The sequence below is a fragment of the Sitodiplosis mosellana genome, unplaced genomic scaffold (genome assembly GCF_009176505.1).
Source record: "Sitodiplosis mosellana isolate CC-2019 unplaced genomic scaffold, AAFC_SMos_1.0 Smas_scaffold_2, whole genome shotgun sequence".
NCBI classification, from domain to species: Eukaryota; Metazoa; Arthropoda; class Insecta; order Diptera; family Cecidomyiidae; genus Sitodiplosis; species Sitodiplosis mosellana.
The window spans coordinates 7,934,634-7,962,360 of record NW_022595245.1 but is presented as its reverse complement, the minus strand read 5'-3'; the positions used below and the strand labels follow the sequence as shown (position 1 = coordinate 7,962,360).

The window sequence follows — 27,727 nt, the reverse complement described above, 5'->3', positions numbered from 1 at the left end:
AAAAAACCTCATTTTCTTGTTGTTTTCCTTTTTTTTCCATCCGCCATTTAGAAATATTCTCCAAGGATATTCAAGCCGATGTGGAAAAGGTTCTGAAAAATACACCGTTGAATTTACCACAAATGAAAAATACGATCCATATTGATTTAACGAAACGACCACCATGGCAAACGTTCGACGAGCTTCAGTGTAAATTGCATCAGCTTTCAATGTATCCGGCGCAAATCAATAGCGACGATGTTAATAAAATTTGCTGGGAAATCGGAAAGTGCATCACAGAGCACGTGTTGCCCGATCCAATGTACAAAACCATTGGCGATATGTCGGTTCAGTTGGTACTTTTACTGAGTAAGTGATTCGTTTCCTCTACGATAGACAAACAGACACACCGGAGAAGAGCGTGGAAACAGAAAGCGAAATAATTAAATTGTAACTTGATCTTTTTTGTCGTTGTTAGTTTGGAATTGTCATGATGTGGTCACGAAGCAAGTAATCGATCAGTTCATCAGTCTTTGGCAAAGTAAACAATTTGCGGTATTCGTTCGTCCACCGACTACAACCACAACAACAACAACAACAACGGCTGGTCATTCGGAATCTCAAGATAGTGATACTCAAGCGAATGTCACCGAAGACCAATCAAAAAAGACCAAATCATTCGATCCAATGTACTTGTTCGCAATGGTTTTATCGCCCGTTTGTATATTTGCACAACAGTACCGACCGCCGGTCACCTTCGATAAATTGGCTTTGCTCATTACGAAACTGATCAAAAATGGTTTAATGAGCGTGGCTTTTTTAAATGAACAATGCATGAAATTGATGCATCATCAGTGGAATCAGGTATTTTGCTTAAGCAAACCAATTTCCGCAACATTTTCTAACGTATTTACGGTATTGGTGCTCTCTTTTTTTCTGTTCTGCAGGCAACATTGAAATCGATTGCACGGACCGTTCAAAGCATAATCGACGACTGTAGAAATACAATCTCATCGAATGACAACGAAGCATTCTTCCTGGAATTGCTTGCCAACCTAATATCCGGATTAGATGACATCGCATTTGAACCATAGACTAGACTAGCCATTTTTGTGTGTGTGTGTTACATCGACGAAATTCATTCTATTTTTGATCTTGTTTTTTATATTCATTTTCCTATCAAGTTGCTCATTTCCCTTTAATCAACGTTTGCCATTCGATTGGGAAACCACTTGATAGACAATTAAGTAATAAATTGAAGAACTACAATTACATTTCATTCGATAAGCGAATCGAGAAGAAAGACTTTTTTGTTCTGTTCTCAATACATTTTTTTTGTGTGCTACAATGTAATTTGTCATGTACCATTCGACTTTTTGTTATTCAATACATTTAGGGTAGCAAATTAACATTGTCTTCATTGAACGCTTCCATGAATACCATCCACGAATTACCATAGGAAAATTAGTGTTAAATCGAACGTTTGAGTGTAATAAAAGAGCGAACATGTGACATCATTTTGTAATTCAATCGCTGTATTATTTCATTTCATTTTATTCCGGGAAGCACCGAAGCATGCAATTAACGTGCAAATGTTGCAGAAAACAGAATTTTTAATCAAATCGATTTCAGAGATAAATCGACGAAGAAAACAAACAAAGCGATACGGTAAATGTGTCATAAGGCCACATTTCCAGTTTGTATTGTTTTTTTTTGCCAGCAAATTATTTGTTGTTGATACGACACACACACACACACACACACAGAGAGAGAGAGAGAGAGAGAGAGAGAGAGAGAGCGAGAGAGAGAGAGGAGGGGGGGAATGAGACGTCACACACATGATAAGCGGCCACTAGCATTTTGCTGTTGTTGTTTTTTTCACTTTTATTCGTTTGTAGACATTCCTTTGGCGTTCCATACGACAACGACGCAACCGATGAATGCGGCAATGTATGTGTGGGTCGGAGTGTTTGTGACATTTAATAAAATGGGCAATTGTATTTAATGGTCATGTTGTAACAATTGTCGCTTTAAATTATGTGTTAATGTGAATGATGGCCCATTGCGCTTCAGTTGGCTTTTATATACTCACTTTTTATGCATCTTTTTTCGTCTTTCATGCATCTCTTTTCGTCTCTACAATATAAGTGGTCAGTTTGCATATGAAGTACATACACAATCAATGCTAACGCAAAATATATAGCGAGATAAGGAGCATGCTGTGAGTGACACTTGCCGCTGTGTTGTAATGTGAGATATTCAAAAATATTCATGTATTTTTTGTAGCTAGCACCAACATAAACAACTCGGCTCAACTGTTTTCGGGCATTCAGCACATGCAAAGAGTATTAACGTCCAGAAGTCGAAATTTAAAAAATATCATTTCAATTTTCACGAGAAATTTGATGGTATTTAATTATGAAGAAAAAAAAGAAACGTAATCAGATTACTAATCTATTGAATATTTATTTTTGTGATGATCAAACTGCATAAGTCGAAATACATATTGGTCATTATCTGAAGAAAAAAAACAACTTCAACATTTCTAGATCCATTTAGTTCAATTAATTTATTCAATACTATTGTTCTATATCAGCAATCGATAATTTTAGCTTTCGCTTACTTATTTTTATTTAAGATTCTTCGTTCACTTTTTCTTAGTTTTGAGACTTGAACGTTTTTATCTACGTACACGTTTGACATACTTATTTAAATATGTTAGTTCTGACTGCGATAACACATATCAACTTCAAACTATATATATATATAGTCTGAAGTTATTCCCCCTTCTCTTGGCATGCTTGACTTTGAATTCAGTGCATTCCTATATAAAACTGACCAAATGTTGATGTGTGTCGTTGAAAATAATCAGTTTTGTATGGACTCTCGGCGTGTATACTTCGCTCCAAATTCTGCTTCTCAATCGTAAACGTTTTCTTTTATCATCAAATAAATTTCTGAACGAAATGAAGCTGTGGCTATTACTTTCGATTTGTTTGAATTTATATTTTGTAAATTGTTATATCGTCGATCCAGGACCAGTTGTGAAAGCGACCATAGGTGATGACCGTTTTTTTTGCAAAAAATTTTTTAATTTAGAAACTAATCAATGTGTATTTTCTAAAAGGTGAAATTTGGCCGAAGCCATTTCAACAAACATCATCCGATGACTTTTTCATCGTTCGGCCGAGCTTATTGAAATTTGAGGTAAATCCACATGCAATTTATTGTACGTTTTCAAATAGATTAAAATGTGTATTCTTCTTTTAAAAAAACAAATAGATCCAAAGTGAGACCTGTGATATTTTGACCGAAGCCATAAGGCGATACCAACGAATCATAAAGTCATTGTTAAAACGTGGTATCCATAGTCAACGACATGCACACCATGGACCCAACATTGTTGAACATCCAAATCCAGAGTTTCGAAACAACTCAAATTTGGCCGGATTCCTCGATGAAATCACGATTAACTTGAAGAATCCGTGTGAGCGTGAACCTCATCCTCAAATGACTGAGACTTGTAAGCGTATTTCACATAATAACAAAAAAATCGATCGTTTTTTCCCATTAAAAATCCAAACAAAAATGGTTTTTCTAGATCAATTGAACATCGCCAACGCGTCGGCTTATCTTGAATCCGAATCGATTTGGGGAATTTTGCGTGGTTTGGAGTCTTTTTCTCAATTGTTGGTCGTTTCATCGGATCACACTGCGGTAACGTATACCAATATCAAAATGGCTTGTATTTTGTAGTAATTATTTCGGTATTATATCGAACGAGAAAAAAAGTTCGTTTTGGTCATTTGCTGTCGTAGATTGTTCAGAGCTTAAGTATAAATTGTTTTAATTTTTTTTTCTCAATATTTTTTCCTTTTTTCCCTCGTGTGGATAATGCATGTTTCGTTTTTTTATAATACCGAAAGAATGGGTGAAAAAATGTATGTGTATTTTTTTCTCGGTTCAACAGCTTCGAGTAAATGGAACTGAAATCTACGATAAGCCAAGGTATTCGTATCGTGGTTTGTTGGTTGACACATCCCGTCATTTTATCAATGTTTTTACGTTGAAGCAAATCCTCGACGGCATGGCTTACAACAAGCTGAATGTGTTCCATTGGCACATCGTTGACGACCACAGGTAAATAGAGAATGTTGTGACATAAAGTAACATAAGTCATCCAAAACTAATTGATATTTCCTTTGATATGCAGTTTTCCGTACGAGAGTGTGACATTCCCTGAACTGAGCGCTGAAGGTGCATACAATATGCATATGATTTACTCGCAAAGTGAAATCAAAGCGATCATTGAATATGCACGTTTGAGAGGAATTCGAACGTTGGCCGAATTTGATACGCCCGGACATACACGATCCTGGGGCGTATCACACCCGGAACTATTGACTGCTTGCGAAGGAGTGTACAGTGGAAAGTTAGGACCAATGGATCCAACAAACGAAGACACATACATATTCATGCAGAAGTTACTTGCTGAAATTGGTACCGTCTTTCCAGACGAGTACATTCACTTGGGTGGTGATGAAGGTGAGCAAATGTAACATTTCAAATGTTGTTTTATTCATTTTGAATATTTTTCCATTTTCAGTTGGTTTTGAGTGTTGGGAGTCAAGCAAAAAGATTCAAGATTACATGCAAAAGGAAAATATAACCCGATACGAAGTACTCGAAGAACGATACATTCAACGCATTGTAGACATGGTGAAAGATTTACACCATAAATCAATTGTTTGGCAAGAGGTGTTTGAGAACGGCGTTCGACTGTCACCCGGAACCGTTGTGCACGTTTGGACTGGTGATAGGTAATACTGCAAGTTTTAAAGAAAACTTCAAGCTAATGCATTATTTTTCCATTTTTCACAAAGGGCGAAACTTCTCGATGCAATCACAAAGAGTGGCTTTCCAACTATCCTGTCAACTTGCTGGTATTTGGACCACTTATCGACTGGCGGTGACTGGCGCAAATACTATTCATGTGAACCCAGCGATTTTCCGGGCGATGAAAAGCAACAAGCTCTGCTCATTGGTGGCGAAGCTTGTATGTGGTCAGAAGTGGTGGACAATACGAATATATTGCAACGCATTTTCCCACGGGCAGGTGCAGCGGCCGAGAAACTATGGTCTCAAAAAAGTACAAAAGATGTGATTGAAGCTGGACGACGGCTGGAAGAACACACTTGTCGAATGCGGAAACGTGGTATACCGGCACAACCACCAAATGGGCCCGGATTTTGTTCCTAATGTTTTGTTGTAAATAATGTAGTAATTTGAATTGTAGATGAAGTAGTCGATTTTTTATACGGGGGTTTTAAAAATGACATTTTTTTTAATCATACTTAATAAAGAAAATGTGATTCACTCAAGTGAATTATTCCGTTGAGATTAGAATATGTTTTCTTCATTTTTTCACATATACATGTTAACATTCTTTTTAACTGAAAAAGCAAAACACATCGAAAATAATCAACTGAGTAAACGAAACGTGAACCGTGCTTACTATCAGAGCAACTGTTATCAACAGTTATTCCCGGAAGGAAAAAATCTAACCGAATTATGGTATGCATACCGGTTCATAATGATTATAATTATGGACGGGGAAATCGGGAATGTTTATAATTTAACGTAAATGAATGAATCGCAATCGCGATTTAAAAAAATCATGTTATTCGGTTTCTCTGCGTCTTTGTTGGCAAATTTCAAGGTTGACACACTCTTCAAGGCACTTGAAAAATATTACTGAATGAAAAAATCCAGGTTTGACTTGAATACAAGCTAAATTCTCGTTCGCATTACTTCGACTCTGAAAAAAAAATCAGAAATAATGGAATAATTCATTTTTTTTCTTCTGTGTACATTTTTCGGATAATAAATAAATGACATTTAATAAAAGAGGAAAAAATAGAAGAAAAAAAAAGAATCATGGAGATGCGGAGAGTCGAACTCCGGACCTCTCGCATGCGAAGCGAGCACTCTACCTCTGAGTTACATCCCCCATACATCAATTGGAAAAATTAATTTTGGTTTTAAAGGTAGAGAAATGCTGCTCGGTTCGTTTTTTTTTTATTTAGGCCAAAAAGAGACTCTGTTCCCATTTTCATATAGCAGTGGTTTGATCGTCAACCAAAATGTGCTATATAGAAATGTTTACAAAAATAATTCAATTATTTCATACACATACCACTTCAACCAGTCATGCAATACCAATTAAGACTGTTTTCAACAGAAAATTACATATTAATTACCATTTCCTTTCCAATCGTCGTATTTATCATTAAGGCCCAATAATATAATGAAATGGAATTCGGCCGAAATATTCTGTGAATAATGTCTGATAACTGTAAGATGTCTTCTATGATCACACATAACTGAAAATTGCACACTTGAATAAAAATAAATTAACATTCACAACACTCAAAATATAACGTGGTACTATTTACTAATATATTAGTGTATTTTACGATTGACTTAGTGGTTTTTCATCGGCTGAAATATTCGTACATTCTACGATGCTCATCGTTAAAACTACGATTGCATACGTAAATGCTACTATGCATGGTTTCATTGCTTCTTCGTGTCAAATAATTTGATAAATCTTCAAATCATTATTGGGAATACGCGACTTTGAGAAATTAATTTATTGCATTTTTCAAAGTGAAAATCACAAACAAATTGAAATTTCTGGTGAAAGTGGGTAATGGGTATGCCTTAAAATTCAGGCGCCAAGAAAATAATCAAAGTTCAAGGAAATCTATGGAAAGTTGTCACATTTCAAAGAGAAAAGTAGTTGTTGTAAATTTATAATTTTTGAAGTTCTATAAATTATTATTTGAAGGAAAATGCACATATACTTGATTGAGTATAGAACTAAAAACTCTTTTTAACAAAAGAATTTCAAAAGGAGACCTGTTCGAATAATGACATGGCGTACGATACCTTTTGTTTATTTTACGATATAATTGGTACATTCTACTAAGCATTCGTATATTTTACCACGGCCATTCGTAAATGCACGGACGAAATGAAATGACGCGCAATTGCTAACGAATCAGTTTTTCCTTTTTATATTCGTACGGTCAGCCGTTCAAGTTACGATGCTGCATCGTGTATTCTATGATTGCTTAGTAAAATAAACGATGCGTATCGTTGCAAATGGTAAATTTACAACTGTATCGTAAAATAAATAGAACTTCATCGCTACATTGATGACGTATTTTTCGATGCAAAATCACGATAGCCATAGTAAAATACACGAATATATTCGAAAATCTGTAACTTTTTGAAATTCATCGTAATATGCACAAATCAATCGTAGATATTACTGAGCCATCGTAATATATACGAATGATTCGTAAATATTACTGCGACATCGTAGTATTTACGGATAAAATATTCTAAAATTTACTACGATTCATTTTGAGTGAATAAATCTGTTCACATTTATTTCAACATTTTCCGACTTACAACGATCTTGTGAAACTAAATGCCATTTTTGAATCAGCTTTTGATTCGGGTGAATTTTCATTGATTTTAATGCAAATTTAAGCAAATGTTAACAAAAAGATTAGTAAATAGCACTCTTGTTCCAATTAATTAAAAATCTTGCTTATCCGAACACATTCGTTTCAATGATAATGGTTCGTTGATCTAGAAAAAAGTCTACGTTCTGTTCTCATTTCAATTAACATTCTATCCCAATGAGCCAAACACGTGCAATTATTGTGCATAGTAAATTTTTTCCCAAATCGTGCACAATTTTTACACATATTGTGCCCAGAAACAAAATTTTATCTAAAAATCACACAATTTTTGCACTTTTAGTGCTACATTTAGCATTACATTAAAATATGCACAAAATTCAAACATTTAGCATTACATGTGTTCATTGGGTAATAACAACATTGAATGTGCCAAAACAAATCGTACTGATGAACAATGTGTAATTAGGCCAGCAGCGGCAATTCAACACATTTAAAAAAGAAAAACAAACAAACCAATAATTGTCAAGATATTCTCCTCCAAAATAAAAAGCCATTTTTGACGGTACAAATTTGTTTGTCGGCAGGCAAATTAAAAAAAATTTATTAAAACAGTTAGTTTCGACAGATCGAAATTGTGAGTTGGTAAATAAACCCACATTTTATATTCAAAATGAATTATTTTGCTTATTTTTCATGTTATCTAAACATAAGAGCAAAATTTAAAAATATGCTATTTAATAGAAATGCAGCATTGACAATGATCAGTTTTGATTGAACGTTCGCCAAGTGTACAGTTGTTTCAGCTCGAGGATTTTCATTTTTTCATATAAGTTTTGTGTCATTTTTAAACACCATGAATTTACGATTATTGCCTTGGATTTGTTTGAATTTTCATTTTATAAATTGTACGCCAGATTTTATCGAAGAACCGGGTCCAGTTGTGAAAGCGACCATAGGTGATAAATGTTCTTTTCCATTAAATTTATAATTTAAAAACTAATCAATGTGTATTTTATAAAAGGTGAAATTTGGCCGAAGCCATTTCAACAAACATCATCCGATGACTTTTTCATCGTTCGGCCGAGCTTATTGAAATTTAAGGTGAATTTACATGCAATTTATTGTACGTGTTCAAGTAGATTAAAATGTGTAATCTTCTTTTGAAAAACAAATAGATCCAAAGTGAGAGCTGTGATATTTTAAGCGCGGCCGTAAGGCGATACCAACGAATAATAAAGTCATTGTTAAAACGTGATATCCATAGTCAACGACATGCGTATCATGGACCCAACATTGTTGAACATCCTAATCCAGAGATCCAAAATAGCTCATATTTTGCTGGATTTCTCGACGAAATCACGATTAACTTGAAGAATCCGTGTGAGCATAAGCCTCACCCACAAATGACTGAAACTTGTAAGCGTATTTTACATAATATCAACAAAATCTACCATTTTTCCATTAAAAATCCAAACAAAAATTGTTTTTCTAGATCAATTGCACATCGCCAACGCGTCGGCTTATCTTGAATCCGAATCAATTTGGGGAATTTTGCGTGGTTTGGAGTCGTTTTCTCAATTGTTGGTCGTTTTATCGGATCACACTGCGGTAACGTATAACAATAACAAAAGTTTTGATTCAAAACAGTGTTTTTTTGTGTAAACAGTGTATATATCGCTTATAAGTTGATTGGTTTTTATTTTTGTATTATCATATGAACATTTTTTTGCTCGTATGCACGTTGCTTCGTATTTTATGATACCGAAAAAATGCGGAAAAATGTATGTGTTTTATTTTCTCGGTTCAACAGCTTCGAGTAAATGGAACTGAAATCTACGATAAGCCAAGGTATTCGCATCGTGGTTTGTTGGTTGACACATCCCGTCATTTTATCGATGTTTCTAAGTTAAAGCAAATCCTCGACGGCATGGCTTACAACAAGCTGAATGTGTTCCATTGGCACATCGTTGACGACCACAGGTAAATAGAGAATGTTGTGACATAAAGTAACGTAAGTCATCCAAAACTAATTGATATTTCCTTTGATATGCAGTTTTCCGTACGAGAGTGTGACATTCCCTGAACTGAGCGCTGAAGGTGCATACAATATGCATATGATTTACTCGCAAAGTGAAATCAAAGCGATCATTGAATATGCACGTTTGAGAGGAATTCGAACGTTGGCCGAATTTGATACGCCCGGACATACACGATCCTGGGGCGTATCACACCCGGAACTATTGACTGCTTGCGAAGGAGTGTACAGTGGAAAGTTAGGACCAATGGATCCAACAAACGAAGACACATACATATTCATGCAGAAGTTACTTGCTGAAGTTGGAACTGTCTTTTCAGACGAGTATATTCACTTAGGTGGTGATGAAGGTGTGTAAATTATGTCACATGAAAATGTTTTCAAACAATATACAATATTTACATATTTATCATTTTGTTCAATTTTTAATCACTCTAGTCGGTTTTCAATGTTGGAATTCGAGTACAAAGATTCGAGATTTCATGAAAAAGGAAAATATAACCCGATACGAAGTACTCGAAGAACGATACATTCAACGCATTGTAGACATGGTGGAAGATTTGCAACGTAAATCAATTGTTTGGCAAGAAGTGTTTGAGAATGGTGTGCAACTAGCGCCGGCAACCGTTGTGCACGTTTGGACTGGTGATAGGTAATACCAAAAAAGGAGAGAATTTTCTATGAATACTGACAAAAAATGTTCTCTTTCAAATAGATCAAAGCTTCTTAATACAATCACAAAGCGTGGTTTTCCCGCTATTTTATCGTCTTGTTGGTATTTGGATTGGTTGTCGAATGGTGGTGATTGGACAAAATATTACACTTGCGAACCCAGCGATTTCCCGGGCGATAAAAAACAACAATCTTTGCTGATTGGTGGCGAGGCTTGTATGTGGTCAGAAGTGGTTGATGACACAAACATTGTGCAACGCATTTTCCCACGGGCCAGTGCAGCGGCCGAGAAACTGTGGTCTCAAAAAAGTATAAACAATGTGACTGAAGCAAGTCGGCGGCTGGAAGAGCACACTTGTCGAATGCGAAAACGTGGCATACCGGCACAACCACCAAATGGGCCCGGATTTTGTCTTTAAATCGACATATTTTCAATCACACTCGAATATTTCATGGAAAAACAAAGCAACTATCAAATAAATTGCTATTACTAACTTTCTGTTGAACTACCCAAGAAACATAACGCAATTTAGTCATTTTTAACGTTTTTAGTCTTTTTTAAGAGATTTTAAAATCGAATAAAACTTTGAAAAATATAACAAAAAACGATGAAAAACGATTGGTCACTTGGTTTGTTTTATTTTATAGAAACTCAAAATAGACATAGGATCATTTTCTTTGTTGCTCTAAATCAATAACCAACAACCACAACAGATTTGGGATTTTTCGCATCAAGAAAGTCCTCGGGCAACAAGCGTGCCATCATACAAATGTAAAAAATGCTCAACGTTGCAAAAAGAACGCGATCGATAATATTTCCAAGTGTTCGCCACACGCCCTGTGTCACTTTTTTGTTGTTGGGTTTGTCATTTGGTTGTGACTCAACGAGGTTTATGTCATCGTCATTCGTATCAAGCTGTGTGCCGAATTTCTGCAATGAAACATTCAAATGGAAATATTCACCAAAGACTGTATGGAGATAATTGGAGGAGTATTTAATGGTGTACATGCCATTGTAACGAGATGCTTTGTCAAAAACAGATGACCAAAGCGGTTGCTACCCATGTATGCTGTTGTTCGGTCAACCCAATCCGGAGTTTGTACATTGCATGACATCATCCCTTGTACGATGATCGTGCTTACTATCAAGGTGATTGTTATCAACAGCGAATCCCGGAAGAAAATCACTGAAAGAAAAAAGAAACGAACCAATTTATTCTATGCATACTGATAATTATTCTGAACTGTGATTTTGGGCAACTTAAACGTATAAATATGATATGAATGAATCGCAGTTGCTGTTGCAAATCTGATTTTGTTGAGCTAGCATGTTATTTCTTTAGAACCTAGGGGGTAGACACGAAATAACACTAGAAGAAAACTAGCAAAAATTGAGCATACTAGAAGTAGAATATTTGTGAAAAAAATTGAGTGATGCCTCTTCCACAAAAATAGCATTGCCCGTGGTTTTTATATGGACAAATTCTTCCACATAAAATATACTACCAATGCTTTGCTTATGGAGTTCAAATGTTTTGTTTACAAAAAGTACCGTTAATCCTTCCATAAGAAATGCATTGGCAATACAATACTTATGGAAGAAGCAATGGTAGATACTAGAAATACTAGCGGAATATTTGAGTTTCTGCTTGTATACTAGAAAAACTAGAAGAAACTAAACGCATATTTGAACCGATTTGAACAAACTAGCTATGCTAGAAATTGGTGTCTAACCCCTAGTTTAGAACTGTCTATTGATAAATGCATTTTAGCCCGTTTCTCAATATTTATACAAAAATGTAAAAAAAAACATCACGCTCTTCAACGAATTCACGATGTTTGAATAACTTAACTGGATGAAAAAGAATCATATCTTACTAATCATCATTAATTCGACTTTGAAACGATCTAAAATAAGGGAATAATCAAAATTTATGGACATTTTTTCCCAACATGTACAAATTTTGAAGAATATACAAAAGAAATAAAATTCTAAGAAAAAAAAAAGAATCTTGGAGATGCGGAGAGTCGAACTCCGGACCACTCGCATGCGAAGCGAGCACTCTACCTCTGAGTTACATCCCCGATACATCACAGTAGACAAAAAAGTCACTTGACCACACTTCGCTCTAGCACCATGCGTTACAACAACAAAACAATGTGTGCTCACATGACAGGCGGCGATAGAATTCGACGTGTGTTTACAGTGTAACGTTTCATCGCTTGCGTACAGCAAACGTTCAGTTTGTCATAAATGACGTGCCCCGATGTTCATGTATGGAATTACACATTAAATGGAATGCGGCAAAATGTTACAATTTATTATTAAAAAAAATTACTCAGTTATTGTTTTTCTTTTTCTGAATTAAACCAATTCTGAAGTGGAATATTTGTTTATTGTCTTTAATTGTTGACGAATTTGAAATTTTGGAGAATAACAGTACAGTTCCTCGTTGTTAAGCAACTGATAGCGTGTTTATCGAATTCTTCTTGTAAAGCAATATGCAAATTAAGAAACTCAACAAAAGGAATGTGTCGTATGAAATTATGGATATTCATTAAAAAGACCATTTGCATCGTTTCCTCAGTACTATATATATCTCCCTCGTACAGAGCCACAAAAAATGTCCAAAATCATACATTGATAATATCAAATGAGTCGAAGCACTGATACGCTTATTTACAAGCAAACATCGTTTGCCAAACAATTACGAAAAAAAATCAGATCGAATGTAATGCGTTGAAAAACTGAGTCAGCATTTAATTTGTGGTTATTAAATTTTAGTCGATGAAAAAAATGCGTATATTTCAATGTGTTTTTTTTGTTTGTTATTCTAACTATCACAGCCCTTTTGGTCATACAGTATTGATAAGAAAATCTCTGGATGACAATTTATTTACAATGCTTTGAATGCGATGTTGGATAAAATGGATATTTCATGCGAATATTCCTTACGTATATCAGGTACAGTATCGCCGTTATGAGGTACGATCCAGAATAAATGTTGCATGTAGAGAAAATGGCTCAACAAACTCAGAGCGAGCAAAATGAATCGGTGATTATGCTCCGAATCCACCCATAATGTTATCAAATTCAATAGCACCAACGCTAAAATGATACAATATCAAACAAATTGTACACATTTATTTCAATCGCATTTCGTCCAGTTAAAAAAAAACCACACATACCGAATGCTGGAATGAAAATGGTAGCAGAATGGCTGCCCGAATGGCGTTCCATTAAAAATGTAAACTTTAGCGATGGGTATGTTTGTTGGGTGTCACTGAAATTGCCTGGATTTCGTGTGTACGTAGCTCCGATGAGTCGCCACTGCATGTCTTGCGAGGAGAGATCTTGTTCGGTGAGAACGGTTCGCGAAACATTAAAATCAACTTCATCGCCCGAGTTGACCCACGTTCCAATATGCAGCGTACAGTTTTGTTCATCGAATGGCCAACGATTGTAGTTTGGCATACATTTGGCGGTATGCGAACACGGTGGAATGCACGACACGGAGCCAGTCGATGAAATTACACAATTTGCATCCTTACAAGATTCTTCGGTGGCAGATGCAACGTCACTGTAAAATTTGGAGTTGTTTACTAATTTATGGATTATTTTTGTTGGTTGATGGACTTTTCTGATTTTTTTTTTTTGAAAGAAAATATTGAATTTGTATGATTGAATTGAATAATACCTGTTGTACATAGCCAAATCTGGTTGCCAAATCGTTTGACTGGATTGCGTTATCGAAGTTAACTTGTTGTAATCGTTGGGATTCCATTTCAAATGGTCATCAGTCCAAGTCTAAAATGAATTGAACGTAAAATATCGGCAATGCTCGGAATTTCTAGCCAAAACGTACCATCGCCAACCATGTTGAAACCACCAATTTGCTATCCGTATCGCTGAACGTGAAACCTTTGATGATCATTTTGAATCGAATCGTAATTGGGCCATCGCGCAATATTGGACGATTGTCGCGGTCGTAATTGCAAAATAACGTTTTCCGAAGGCGTCCTTCATCGTTCTTCGGCTCCATATTACAGTCAATGGCTTCAACTCCTGAGCGAATAAAATGAAATTTGTAGACAAAATATTACATAGACTTTATTTAGATTTTTTTTGTTTTGTTTTAATTTTCAAATCACAGACAAATGTTTTTTTTTAATTCTATTAAAGTCTTTTGTTCTTTTTGGATAAATTGTTTTTCGCTTTCAGCAAAAATTGCTTTTAATGGCACACAACAAATTTTCTCCTTTACCATTCAACAAATAATGGAATAACAAAACACTGATTTGGATTAAAATGAACACTTTTCGCATCTTCTTTAACATTTCAATGAGTTTTTTTTTTTTAAATTTTAATTTGGAGTTTCTTGTTTAGAGATGCTTCTCAATTGATGTATCGAGTCAAACTGAAATTAAATTTTGCATGAGCCTCGAATTGTGCGGATGGTAAAATCAGTCGGTCTTATCGCTTTTGGATCCGCCCATGAAATTCAATATTCCAGCCCGATCGCAGGTTGGCTCGATCATTCAACCGACATGATAAGAGACAATATGAAAAATATCGATTCTTCCGGGAGGGAAACAACTTGTGAAAACAGTCACTTTGTACAATAATTGAATTTAGGTTGACTAGAACACGGTAGCCATTTTGTGCGATGGACTTTTTTTTCTCTACGATCGATTTTCATTTCATTGATTGAACTCAAAGAAGAAAATTGAAATATAAATGCAAATTCGAACAAGAACAATAAATCGTTTAATTATATGGAAAATTGTTTGACAATTAAACACATAAAAATGCTACGTATCAAGAAAAGGCATTGGTCAAAACTATTTTGTTTGCTTCTTTTTTCCCCCTTTGTTCTGAAGACAAATGATCTTTCGATTAGAATAAATAATTGTTGCTTTTTGTTCAATTCAAATTAAAATTAACCTAATGTACAGCACGGTTTTCGTGTTGTTCAAGCGAGAGTAAAACAATGTTCAGAAATCACAGCAGAATTTAACTATCGAAACAAACAAAAACAAAATATTTTTTTCTTCAACTGATAAGAGCTTGAACACGAGATATTTGCTGTTCTTCCGCAAACACAAAACTATATGGATCGGTTTTTAAGGGAATTTTCATGCAAACTGATCAATTTAATTGGATAAAAAATGTTTTTTTTTTGATTGAACAAAAACAAATCTTTCTCAAAAATGTGAAAAAGTAAAAATTTTCATTAAAATATAAAAAAATGAATTTGTTCATCAAAAAGACTGATTTTTTTGACCGTCGTGTCTTTCACTTTTTCAAATTAAATTAAATTTATAATTAGAAAAAAAAAACAAAGAAAAAAATTGATCAAAATTGAAAGTGAAGAAAATGAAGAAAATTTGCGGAATGTTGTTGAGCTAAATATGTATTGAGATCAAAGGAAAGTCAAAAAGTACAAATTTTCTTTATTTAACTCTGATTTAATTGGTTTTTTTTTGTTTGTATTTTGTGTTCGTTTATTTTTCTTCTGTGTTGTTTGCTGTAAATTTAACTTTAACGACTAACAAGTCAAACTAATTGATGTGATTCTTTTTCTCTCGTTTGTTCATGATTCATAATATCGTCCGAAATCCATATAGATTGTGTGTTTGAATGAGGACACTTAGCTTCGTAAAATTGTACCTAAGTTAAATGGGTGTTTATGCAAAGAATTCACATAATTTATTTGTTTAATTTACATTTTGTGTTTTTTTTTTCTTCAAATTTTATCAATTAACATACAAATAGTTTTTTTATTTTAAATGTTGAGGTTGTGTTTTTCTTCATTAAATAATTTGAGGGGGAATCCTTAAAGTATATAGTTGTGTCATTTTGTTAAAAGTAAAACTCTTTATAGAGTTGTTGACATACTTAGCTAAAAGAACAGAAAATGAATGAATGAAATCGAAGCAATGACGTGATGTACAAATAAAGTGAATAGTTTATAGTGGTGACATCAAAACTAAATGGGATGAGTTTCGATTTGGAGTTCTAGCGAGGAACAAAAAAAAATGTTGATCCTTCTTACGTGTGTCTATTTACTTGATTTGCTAAATATATTAAGTTCAAGGAAAAAAAACCGTTCATGATTAGCGTTTATTTCAGTTTTTTGTTGCTTATTCTACCCTCAAATTACGTCAACACTCAGTGAAAGTTGACGTCTATGAAGAAACCCAAAGAAAAATAGAGAAAAGAATTCATTACATTTTCATTTTCAAATCAATGTGTGTGTGTGTGTCTGTGGTGACTTAGCATTCCATTATTTGCCGGTACATTAGTGAATGTATCTCTTTATTTTTTTTTCTGTTCCTGTTTCACATTTCCCAATGGCATTTTCATTCAAAATCATTCGCTTTTTTCAGCCATAGTTTTGTTTTAGTTGAGCGCTGCTCTGTTGTTTTTGCTCAATCATTGAGCCTCAATGCGTTTTGTTTTGTTTTTTGTTTTTTTTCATTTTCTGCAATTTTTAATTACCAATTTCGATTTCCTCCTCCGCGGAAATTTGGACGATATCCGCCGCCGCGCATTGGACCTTTTTGATTTCTAAAGTATGGCGAATTTCCTCGTGTCGACTGATTATTATTACGATAGTTCATCTGTGGCGAATGAGTTTGGTTGACATGTGGTGACATGCCCCGCGGATTATTTAACAAAAATGGGCTCTGCGGTTGATTGGTCGGCGAATCAGGCATTAGTGAATTGTGATGACCAAGAAATGGTCGAGCATTATTGAATCCAGTCGGTATGTCAAGCAACGGTCGTGGACCGGGCCCTGGTCTTGGCATCGGCAAATTCGAATGGAGCAACATTTGTGGTGGTTGCAACGGGTGTAACACATCTTGTGCATTCGATCTGAAGGGATTTGGCCGTTTTGCACAGTCTGGTGATCCAAAATTTGGTGCTGGACCCAATAATCCTTCCGATCGTGGTTCCATATTTGATTGTTGTAAATCATCAACCGATTTATCTAAAATGACATTTTTCGCCCGGAAATTTCATAAAAAATACACCAAAAAAAGGGAATGTGAAAGGAAAATTTACTTTGAAAGTCTGGAATTGTGTCAAAATCTTCGTCTGACATTTCCATGTCGATGCTTTCGGTGTTGTCGCGCCCGTTGTGGATTTTCGATGGCGATCGATTTTGTGAGGCTAAAAATTACCAAAACAAACAAAAAACAATGTCATTCTTGAGCTTTGAAAGAGCTCTTTCGAAGCACCGCTATGCACATACACATCAGCGGTGATTCTTCGGGAAAGAGCTAGTGAACAGACCGATATCGTTATGAGATGTACCTTTAGCACTTTGATGCTGTTGCAAAGGCGGATTTTGGAATCTCGAAGAAATCGGAGATCGCAATAACGGAGCATTCATTTTACCTGTGTCTGACGTGCTAATATTTGACGACAATAGCATCGCGGGTGGTGACGGCGGTGGCAGTAGCTTCGAATCTGTCGCATTATTCCTCTGAAATAGGTGGGAATTTTTAGGATTTATTTGTATCCTTTATTCATTATTTTTTGGAGTATTTTTTTTTATTCAGGCTAAAGTCAATTAGATCAAAACCTAAGGTTCAAAGTTATTGAATTTGAAAAAAAAACTACCATTGAATCAATCTGTGATCCATTCGCATCCTTTTCGGAGAGTTTCGGTGATCCAGTAAGTGAAATCAGATTCCGATGGTCTACGTCAATGAGACGACCTCGATCCTTGGCACCGAGTGCATTCAAACCGTTCATTGGCAAGATCAACTGTCGGTGGTCAACGTCTCCAGCGCCGGCAATGTGTGAATCATTCACGCCCGGTTCAATGTATTCGATAACATTCGTATTAATTCCCTTACGTTCGTAATGCGGTGGTGATCGTGGTGCATCCATTGTATGATTGAAACTTGATTCTTGATTCGAATTCCATGACATGTCCATTTCCCAGTTCTCCTGTCGATTTGGTGGCGGTGGTAGTGGCGGTTGTGCGATTGGCGCATTAAATGTGCCCGAATACGATTGATTGTACGATGAATTGTTTGCTTCGCCACGGAACAAATTTGTCGACACATTACCGGAGGTGTTTTCATACTGGGTAAATTCGTAGGTGCTCGTTTGTTGCGATGGAAATGCCGACTCATAATAATTTGGACCGCTAACAGCGGGCACTGGTTGTGGGGGAATTGCCGGCGTGTATGTGTCGTGCATTAGAGTCTTGAAAAAATCATCAATCTCATTGTTGTCTTTGCCCGACGTCGAATCGATCACCTGAATGTGGGCCTCTTTCGTTTTTGGACTCGATGTCGCAAAGTCGTTTATATCGAATGGCAAACGACCACCGTCCATATAACCCATCATTCGATTGGTTTGTGCGTTGAAAACATTCTAATCAAAGGGAAGTGTCAAATTATTACTTTTACTGGTTTTGTTATTGATTCAACATTTTAACAATAGAAATAATAAAATTCAATTGATTGCTGACCTGATTGAAGTTCTTCTCTCCCGGCAGCACAAAGTCATTGTCAGCCGGTCCCGGCGATGGTGCATTGATGTCGGGCGATGGTATTGGGCTTGGCAATGTCTTTGTGAGCTCTTCCAGTCTTCGTTTCATTGTTTTAATGCTGTTGCCATAGTTGCGATAGGCCGTTGCCACAACTTTCACTTCACCACGTTGATTGTGGTAAAAGGCGTCCGCTTGATCCAACACCGTAATCAATGCCGTTCGAGCTTTAATTTCATTTGTTAGTGTTTTTATGTAGTGCTCCAATTTGACACGTCGTTCAATCACCTCCTTCTCCAATTCTTCCACTTGACTCCGGTCTGAATGGAAAGATTGACAATCATTAAACTCATATTGAGAATCGTTTAATGAATAATTCTTTGAACTCTTCAACAACATCATATATATTTCCATACAATGAAAACACGTGATATAAACAAAACCCATACCTTTCAACTGGGAAATCGTGTCCTTATCACATAATGATGCTTTTGGTAAAGCCTTAAAACTTCGATCCGTTTCTTTTTCCAATTTAATGCAATTTTTTATGTTTGCCACGGTAATTGTCGCTTGTTCATCGTCATTTTCATTGGGTGGTGGTTTTTTAGCTGGATTTATGCTCAACAGGCCTCGCAGATCCGACAAAAACTCTTCATTGTAAATTACTCGCTGTTCCCATATCCGGAAGATTCGTTCGATTTTGTGTTTGACTTTTTCTTCCCTGTGAATCAATTTGTGGCTTAGAATTAAATCGACATGTCAAAAACAAACATTTTTCGTAGCTCAATACATACCTGACCATTGTGGTGGCCCGTTGCAATGCCGTGCCCCAGCTTTCGACAAATTCATAATTCTTCCGTTTGCTGTACTGAATCACGTCATTTGCTAAATAGAACAGAGTCAAGCGATGCTCGACTTTGACTAGAAACAAAATTAAAGTTTAAATTAAGCGAAAATCTGATGGTTTTTCTAACAGCTGAATGCTATGAACCCAGAAAAAATATAAATGATTGTATATAATGTTGATCGTTATTCATGGCGGCAACAGAGTTTGACGGAAATCTGATGAGATCTTACCCTGTTTGAGCACGATCAACCAACTTGTGACAATTTTTTTGTGATGAGAACGGTTCTGTAGGCACCACGCTGACAACGCCTGTATACTATCCTGTGTGTCTTTTAAATTGGTTAAACGCTTTTCGAACTCCGCCGAATCAAATTCGGCTTTGCTGCTCGATTTGTCCATTGTTTTCTCACTTTTCATTTGTTCAAAATGTTATAAAAACACTGTCTATGCCACGATAAAATTAAGTCACTTTATTTTTAAAAAAAATGCCACACCATTGACTACAAGGTAAGATACTTTATTCACACGGTCATTGCATGATACACATCAAACAACAGAAAAAAAGACAATTCAATGCACGAATCAAACATTAAAATCTTTCACTCGGGAAACACATGCACTACAGAGATTGAAGCTACTGTCACAATTGTGGTCGAGCCATTGACATATGTGTCTCTCTCTATTTACACTCCCTTCTCATGCAAATCAACTTTCTTTTCCCACTGTAAATTGTCTCACTAGGTTAATTTTAAAACAATTTCCGTCCAAATGCTTGGTCCTACTGTGTTGTATACATTTGTTATCCTTTTTCGATAAGAAAACACCACTTAATTCAGCAAAATGTTGAAAATTGATTTTTTCCCTTTTGGCTACGACAAATCAACTCAATTTTGGTATACCAAAATCAAACAAAAACAAAATGTTTGGTTTGCAAAATGAAATTGTATGCCTCTTTACACCGTTTGTGTCACATAGAATCGATTTAATATGTTTAAAATCGAATTTTCCACGAAAATATTCCGATTATAATGCGACCGATGATACGAATTCAAGACGTACATGTACACGCCATTTTTGTTTTGCAGCTGAAACTTTTTTCTTAAATTTTTTTTTTCTCGGTTGTCGTGTGTAGATGTTTCGTTGGTACGGTGAGGAGACTTTCCATTGACAGTGTAGCGCTGTTGACAAGCACAACAACAATACGCAATATAAAATGCAAACTGCACTCAACACCAAAACGTTCAGTTGCCCAAATGTCAAAATCAATTAGCGGCAGCGCATATTTTTGACAATGGCCACACCAATTCGCTCGGTTATTTTGTGTACAGGTGGATTTGAACCGCATTTTGAATACATTTTTGTTGATTCGTTTGACGAGATGAAATATTCAAATGATGACTAATTTTAGAGTAATCATCATGGCATTGTGTCGCAACATGGAACAACAAATTGTCTTTTGGATTTTAATTTCTTTTTGACATATTGTTTTTGTAATCTTAGTTATTTTGATATTATAACGCTTTTCAATTGCCAACAATATATCGATTCAACAAATATTTAAAAGGGAAAAAAGTCATAGTCACAACAGGTCATTCAATGTCTAAACTTTGTCGGTCTTTTTTCCATCTCGGGAAAAGTGGTTCTTCACATTTTTACTAATTTCATCGAATCTTTCAGCGCTGCATAGAGGCGTGTCAACCTGAAAATAAATAATATTGCTCATACTTAGGATTTCTATCTTCATCCAAATAATCCTTACCTCCTCAGTCATATCGAATTTGTCATAGTCAACAAAATATTCTCCATTCTCTGTATCGTATGTAACCATATTCACAAAACGATGACCCCATGCAATTTCTCTCGATAGATATGATGTTCTTTCCTCTGTGGTTTGGCCTGTTGAAGTCGATGCGCCGGCGAATGTTACAATAATTTCGAATCTATAGCGAAAACAATATTTATTGACAATTTCTCCTTATTTTTTTTTCCTGTTGAATTATGCGTTATTTTTCGACGATTCTAGCATAGATTACCTTTTTTCTAAAAACTGTGAAGCCGAGAGAGTATACAGAGGACTTTTGCTGTCAATCATATGGCATACAGTAACTGGGAATATGATATGAATTCGACCGTTATCCTGAAGTTTTATTGGATGTTGAAATTGATTCAGTATATCACCCTCGACTGATCTGAAAAATTCCAGTGCCATTTGTCGAATGAAATTGATTTTTTTTCTTAATCTTGAAGGAAATTCTCAATACAACGGATTTGTCTTGATTTAATATTGAAAAACAAAGAACAAGTTTCAGGATTGGATTGTCAGATTTTATTTGTTGTGTTGTTTACCTTCAAATAACAGTCAATCAGTGACAGTGAAAATGAAACAAGTTCTTTGTTACATTAAAAAAAGTTGTTGCTTACGAAATTTCTCCAAATAAACATGCCTGCACCATCGAATCGATGATGTGAATTTCATTCGGGTCACAGATTCGGAATATTAGACAAAGTTTGGAATCTCTCTGACAGATCACTGCTTTGCGGCTAAACTTAAGGTCATATGGTTTACGCGGTGGACGTGTGAGTTTAGCGTAAATAATGCCAATCAATGTTCCATCAATGGCTATACCAACCACAATTTGAAACACAAACAAAAATACTGCCTCTGGGCATTCTTCATTTGGGTATCGATCGCCGAATCCAACTGTTGTCTGACGTTATGGTATGCATATTCATTATTATCTGTCCTATAAGTGGGAAATACAAAAGAATTACCTGTATTTCAAAGCTAAGTAGAAAAAATTCCGCCAAACTTCTTGCACCAGCAACACAGGTCATCTCGCCTTCATGCAACGATTTGCCACTTTCCCTGTTGTACGTCAAATCATTGTGAGCGTACGAAATTAAATACCACATCATAGCAAACACCGTCCAACATCCAAAAGTTGTGATCAAATATGCGGACATAACGTTTCGCCAACGGGTATCAATCTGCAACAAATTATCCCACTTTGTTCACAATGAAGTTAATAAAAGCGCAATAGAAGTCCACTCACGACTGTTGTAAAAAAATCCTGAATGTATCGCTTTGATCGCTGTGGCAAGTTAGCAAAGCAAATGTTCCGTTCGCCGGTTTTACTTATGACACGTCTTGCCTTCTGCGGACGTCTTCCATTGTGCGAACACTGCGTTTCTATACTTTGACTTGGCTCCGATCCCGTTGGAGAAAATCCATCTGAAATGTTTGCAAAAATGCACTCAAATTACTTGTTTTTTATTTACAGCAGCGCCTGATGTGAAATTTGTTGTTTCTTCAGCAATATCACCGCAAATTCGTTTTTTTTATGAATCGTTTGATGTGAATACTTTATCCTTATCACCTGGCATATCGTCGGCTGTTGTGACATTTTTACGGCAGCTCACTTTAGGGTTTATCATTTCTGCGATATTGAAAAGCAACTGTCTTCTGTTATCATCAGATATACGTTTAAGAACATCGAATAAGTGCCACACGGCTGTACTCAGATTCAAGTCAAACATATTCAATTCGAAAGCACGTCAAGTAGAGACAGTACGATTCGGATGTATAATTTGATCTAATAGTTTTAATGACCGCCCACAGAAATTTTTCTAGCGTAGATTCAAAGTTGGTTGCTTTAGCACAAATAGATGCAGCTTTACTCTATTTAATAATCATTTTTTCTCGACAGTGTAATGAACGAATTCACTCACTGATGTGTTTGTATTTCATACTTGATCTTGATTAAACGGATTTTAAATGGCGATTTGTGGAACACAATTTTATGAGTATACGTCAAATCAACGATTCCATTGCGCCATGCCTACTGCAGTTTCTGTGCTAAAGTTTACTAAATTCGGATTCAGTTGTTGAAAAAAAAACAAAGATTCTCAATTTTAACTAAAAATTATGAATTCTCATTCGAAAATATTTATATCAATAGTTGTAACCTCGTATAGTTCGAACACATTGAACATTTTTATTTCGAACTTTGTTTGCAAATTCAATATTCTTAGGATGGTTTCTGAATAGCAAAGACTAGTCTATATTTATTTATTTTTATTTCTTTATAATGGTAAAAAAAAACAGGATAAATCCCAATTACATTTTTCACCTAGTGATTTCATCATGATTTGTGTTGATTGATGATGATTTATTAATAAACTAAAATAAATAAATATATTTTCTTGTATAACAAAAAAGTAAAGAATTAGGTAAAACAAAAATTAAAAAATAAGAAATTGACAACTATCTAATTATAGTGGTGGTAATTACAGATTATCGATTTTGGTTAAAATGGCTTATTATTTTATTTTTGAATTGCGAATGATTTAAGTTTAGGATGTCGCCTGATTTAAATTTGCGCTCAAACAATAATTGTGCTCTAGTAATCGGGTTTCTTTGAAGTCCGTAATCATTATTCGGTGGTTGTGGGTTAAATAGTATGTTTGATCTGTTCGTATGCCGATTTACTCTGAAAATCGGTCTGGAGTGTATACAAAGGTCACACGTACAAATCTACGCATCACTTGAATCCCATTTCTCTGATAAATGGCTTTTAACTTTTGCACAAAGTCTATCAAACCTTTGAGCACTGCATAAAGGTGTATCAACCTGTAAAAAGAAAGTTCGACTAAATTTAGTCGTATCATTCATTTTTCAATTTGATGTGAAAATTCTATTACTTCTTCAGTCGTTTCAAACTCGTCATAGTCAATTGAATACTCTTCATTTTCTGTGACATATCGAACTATATTCACAAATCGATGTCCCCACATAATTTCATTGGATAGATACGATGTTCTTTCTTCGGTGGTTTGGCCAGTTGATGATGATGCACCAGTCAATGTGACAATTATCTCAAATCTGTTCTAATGAAAGATACTCAAACCAAATTCCTCATTACATTTTGAATGGTTTTACCGTTTCGTTAAGAGTTGTGAAGCTGAGAGTGTGTACAATGGACTACTATTGTCAATAACATGACAAACGATCACTGGGAATATAATATGAACTTGACCTTCGTCATGTAGTTTCAATGGATATTGGAAGTGTTCAAATATGTCGCCTTCGTTCGAGCTGAAAATAGAATTTTATGCGTGTTCACTAAAATATAAGGCCGTATTTTGTAACCGTAACCGTAACCGTAATAGCCGCATGTGAAGCCATTAACTGTAAATTACTGTCTGGAATGTTTACCCTAACTGTTTGAAATAAACAATTTAATGTTTTGCGGAAGAAATGATAACGATCTTAGATAAAAGTCTTGCTTACGTAACTTCACCGTATAAACATGCCTGTATCGTTGAACCAATGATGTGACTCCCATTTGGATCACAAATTCGGAACATCCAACAGAGTTGCGAATCTCTTTGACAAATCACAGCTTTGCGACTGAATTTCGAATGATACGGTTTGCTTGGTGGTCGTGATAGCTTCGCATAAATGATACCGATCAATACACCATCGATGGCTATGCCGCACACAATTTGCATAGCGAAGAGAAAAACTCCCTCTGGACACTCTTCGTTTGGGTATCGTTCACCAAATCCTACTGTTGTCTGATATGAGTTTATTATTATTCGAATAATAGCAAATTGAATCAACAAATTGAAAATAAAAATCCGTTTTGAATGAAACTGGGTTCATAACAAAAATTTCACCTGTATTTCGAAACTGTACAGAAAATAATCGGTGAGACTTTTTACACCTCTGATACATGTCATTTCTCCTTCGTGCAATGACATTCCAGTTATATCATCGTATGTTAAATCATCGTGCGAGTATGAAATTAAATACCAAAGTACTGCGAAAAAAGTCCAGCAACCAAAATCGGCGATCAAAAATGCAACTATTACAATTCGCCATCGTGTTTCAATCTGTGATATGATATCAGAATGATGAGTAAAAAATCAATAGGTCTATGACTAATGGATATGAATCAACTCACGATTGTGGTGATAAAATCTTGAATATATCGCTTCGAACGCTGTGGCAGATTGATGAATTTTATGTTTCGTTCGCCAAATTTGCTTATGATACGTCGATATTTTTGAGGACGTCTTCCGTTTTGCGCGCAATTCACTTCCATACTTTGACTTGGCTCTTAATCACTGATAAAGATGAGCCAGATTTCTGATTTGAACCACTCTGAAATATTTGCAAACCTTCAGATCTACTGATAAAATCTGATTAAAATGATGCGTCTCGCCATTTTTATCGCCGCGGAACTGTTTTGTTTTTGATATTCTTCTATTTTATCTTTATCACATCACACATAAGATTTTCTTCATTGCGACTGTTTGTATTGAGATAACTTTCACTGGCGAATTGAAATGAATTGTTTACATTCTTTTCATCTTGTCATCAAATTTTGATCTATTCATATTTTTTTGTTTTATCGCCGAATGCCTAATGACTAGCAGCTAGTCTACTTTGCCTGTATTCGACATCGTTCAATAAAAAAATAAAGCAATTCATTCCAACTGACGTTCAATGAACCATAACTTGTGTTGAGTTAACACGAACACTGTTGACCCGTGTACTCCTTTTTCGTTCAAATATCTTCCTGATATTTTTCAAAGAAAAACAAAACATTTTCAACTATTATATGCCAGTAGATCTTTATTCAAACTTTGAGAATCTTGTTCATATCCAGCATTGAATGTGGAATTAATAAAATAAAATCTGATCGACACAACGGCAAAAGATGATAAACAAATTGTTTATGGTTCTTTGCCACTGTGCGTACTATAACTTATCATTAGTTTCAACTGGCAAGACTTAAGAATGTGTCTCACGTTTCCATAGAATCTTCTGTGGATATTGCAATCATGCTTAAAATCATAAACTTATGCGAATTTTGTGCGAATTTTTACAAACTTATCGAAATGGTTCTTAACCTAAATTTTGTACAATTGTAACTATAATGATTGTATTAGTGGCTTAGAGATTTATTGACGATTCAAGTTTTGTTGTTCATGGAATCGACGTCGCAAATCTTCCAGTTCAGCTGCGTAGACCGGATACTGTGCTTGGACGCTGTCCAAATGCAACAGAGATGCGAGACCTTCATCAAACAGATCCAATTCTCCTTCAAGATCCATATGATTAACGAAACGATGATTAAAGTCACTGTGAAAGTAGCGTCCTTGCATGTAACGCACTTGACTGGTGAGCTCTTGAAGCTTTTCATCCATGTAGGATGTAACATTGTTTTGCCATTTCCGAATATGATCGCCGAATTCCATTTCGAGTGCAGCCAATTTCTGCTGTAGCACCCCATTGAGCGTCTGATTCAGTTCGCTTGTACTGATCGTGATCATTTCACCATTCTCGTCGTGTGTGTTGTTTGTACGACGATTTGGCGTGTGTGTAATCGGTTCCGCAGTAGCGATGGATGATTTGTGACTCTGCTGATTGTTTTGGCAATTTTCTTTATCTGAAATATCAAAATGCGTTAGAAATTAAATTGAAATATCCACTCCTTCTGACTTACTCACCTTCTTCATCGGCAGCATGTGTCGCTTGACTCAATTTGCTCTCGATTTTGGTCTCACCACCATCATTTTCCTCATGCACCTTTTGAACGAAAGCAGCAAAGGCATTCGCAAACACTTTGTGATTGATGGTATGCAGCCATTTCTTGTATGTCGAACCATTTTGACCATCTGCTTCGTGTGTTTCCTCTTCTTCGATGCCTTCCAATGCAATTTTCTCGGTCAAGCGTCGACGCTTTAGTTCGATCACCGGCTTTTCTTTCTTCTCGTTTGGCTTGGAAATTCGGATTTCTGGCGGTTGGGAGGTGCGCTGAAAACCGCTTTGGTCGGATTGACCCATCGATAGCCGTGATTGCACGCTTAAAATCGAATCGGATTGAGTATCGCCGGCGCCGGGCCAAACTTGCGATGGAGTTGCCATTGAATCCAAGGAAAAGTCATGCATCTTTTTTGTTGGCATGAGATCGCCCCAGCTGTCACGTCGTTTTGGTGTTGCTAAATCGGTAGCCGCTACATTATTATAATGGCAGGCATCAACGAATTTTGCGAATGAATCTTGGCCGGCCGATAGGCGAGATGTGCCAGCTGTCGTAGAAAATGACTCGAAATTCGTACAATTGCCTGTTTGATCGAGCGTTGTGTTCGAAGTGATAGTTACGCTGGGTACGAATGC

General features: G+C 35.7%; 8 protein-coding genes and 2 non-coding genes across 11 annotated transcripts in view; 3 read left to right on the top strand and 7 right to left on the bottom strand.

Moving 5' to 3' along the window:
• LOC129564894 (protein disks lost) overlaps positions 1-1,509 on the top strand; it is a 211,863-nt gene extending 210,354 nt beyond the window's left edge. Inside the window, exons 8-10 of the mRNA XM_055439145.1 lie at positions 52-348; positions 458-843; positions 927-1,509. Coding sequence (XP_055295120.1) covers positions 52-348; positions 458-843; positions 927-1,073 — 830 coding nt within the window. The 3' untranslated portion in view covers positions 1,074-1,509. The remainder of the gene's footprint in view (positions 1-51; positions 349-457; positions 844-926) is intronic.
• Positions 1,510-2,757: 1,248 nt separating this feature from the next.
• Positions 2,758-5,382, top strand: LOC129564899 (beta-hexosaminidase subunit beta-like). Its single transcript, XM_055439153.1, has 8 exons — positions 2,758-3,039; positions 3,107-3,186; positions 3,262-3,502; positions 3,581-3,696; positions 3,950-4,119; positions 4,193-4,524; positions 4,586-4,799; positions 4,863-5,382. Exons 1-8 carry the CDS (start codon positions 2,946-2,948, stop codon positions 5,236-5,238), a joined length of 1,623 nt encoding a protein of 540 aa, XP_055295128.1. The 5' UTR covers positions 2,758-2,945; the 3' UTR covers positions 5,239-5,382.
• Positions 5,383-5,917: 535 nt separating this feature from the next.
• On the bottom strand, positions 5,918-5,989 carry Trnaa-cgc (transfer RNA alanine (anticodon CGC)). Its single transcript has one exon. It is a non-coding gene; the product is annotated as a tRNA-Ala (tRNA).
• Positions 5,990-8,246: 2,257 nt separating this feature from the next.
• Positions 8,247-10,641, top strand: LOC129564898 (beta-hexosaminidase subunit beta-like). The gene is made up of 8 exons (XM_055439152.1): positions 8,247-8,431; positions 8,497-8,576; positions 8,651-8,891; positions 8,968-9,083; positions 9,286-9,455; positions 9,529-9,860; positions 9,949-10,162; positions 10,226-10,641. Exons 1-8 carry the CDS (start codon positions 8,329-8,331, stop codon positions 10,599-10,601), a joined length of 1,632 nt encoding a protein of 543 aa, XP_055295127.1. The 5' UTR covers positions 8,247-8,328; the 3' UTR covers positions 10,602-10,641.
• A 232-nt stretch (positions 10,642-10,873) lies between these two features.
• Positions 10,874-14,225, bottom strand: LOC129564975 (neuronal acetylcholine receptor subunit non-alpha-3-like). Its single transcript, XM_055439227.1, has 5 exons — positions 14,049-14,225; positions 13,881-13,990; positions 13,372-13,763; positions 13,139-13,291; positions 10,874-11,151 (listed from the first exon to the last, which is right to left on the bottom strand). The coding sequence occupies exons 1-5, from the start codon at positions 14,223-14,225 to the stop codon at positions 10,874-10,876; spliced, it is 1,110 nt and encodes a 369-aa protein (XP_055295202.1).
• On the bottom strand, positions 12,196-12,267 carry Trnaa-cgc (transfer RNA alanine (anticodon CGC)). The gene has a single exon. It is a non-coding gene; the product is annotated as a tRNA-Ala (tRNA).
• On the bottom strand, positions 14,113-20,737 carry LOC129564896 (regulation of nuclear pre-mRNA domain-containing protein 2). Of its 2 annotated transcripts, none has more exons than XM_055439149.1 (9): positions 19,770-20,737; positions 19,487-19,613; positions 19,142-19,413; positions 18,675-19,012; positions 17,813-18,577; positions 17,504-17,675; positions 17,252-17,359; positions 16,685-17,177; positions 14,113-14,248 (listed from the first exon to the last, which is right to left on the bottom strand). In XM_055439149.1, exons 1-9 carry the CDS (start codon positions 19,954-19,956, stop codon positions 14,242-14,244), a joined length of 2,469 nt encoding a protein of 822 aa, XP_055295124.1. In that variant the 5' UTR covers positions 19,957-20,737; the 3' UTR covers positions 14,113-14,241. The 2 variants fall into 2 exon arrangements, with proteins under 2 accessions (XP_055295124.1, XP_055295125.1); XM_055439150.1 differs by having other exon boundaries at positions 17,588-17,675.
• Positions 20,738-21,061: 324 nt separating this feature from the next.
• LOC129564900 (ATP-sensitive inward rectifier potassium channel 8-like) lies at positions 21,062-23,064 on the bottom strand. Its single transcript, XM_055439154.1, has 7 exons — positions 22,917-23,064; positions 22,593-22,771; positions 22,312-22,527; positions 21,961-22,247; positions 21,573-21,728; positions 21,299-21,479; positions 21,062-21,238 (listed from the first exon to the last, which is right to left on the bottom strand). Exons 1-7 carry the CDS (start codon positions 22,972-22,974, stop codon positions 21,140-21,142), a joined length of 1,176 nt encoding a protein of 391 aa, XP_055295129.1. The 5' UTR covers positions 22,975-23,064; the 3' UTR covers positions 21,062-21,139.
• A 518-nt stretch (positions 23,065-23,582) lies between these two features.
• Positions 23,583-25,710, bottom strand: LOC129564902 (ATP-sensitive inward rectifier potassium channel 8-like). The gene is made up of 6 exons (XM_055439155.1): positions 25,506-25,710; positions 25,219-25,434; positions 24,830-25,116; positions 24,479-24,634; positions 24,241-24,421; positions 23,583-24,169 (listed from the first exon to the last, which is right to left on the bottom strand). Exons 1-6 carry the CDS (start codon positions 25,644-25,646, stop codon positions 24,074-24,076), a joined length of 1,077 nt encoding a protein of 358 aa, XP_055295130.1. The 5' UTR covers positions 25,647-25,710; the 3' UTR covers positions 23,583-24,073.
• A 441-nt stretch (positions 25,711-26,151) lies between these two features.
• Positions 26,152-27,727, bottom strand: part of LOC129564897 (uncharacterized) — a gene marked incomplete at its 5' end in the record, with an annotated part of 12,026 nt that continues 10,450 nt past the window's right edge. The window contains 2 exon segments of the mRNA XM_055439151.1: positions 26,152-26,996; positions 27,058-27,727. Of these exon segments, the coding sequence (XP_055295126.1) occupies positions 26,509-26,996; positions 27,058-27,727 (1,158 nt within the window).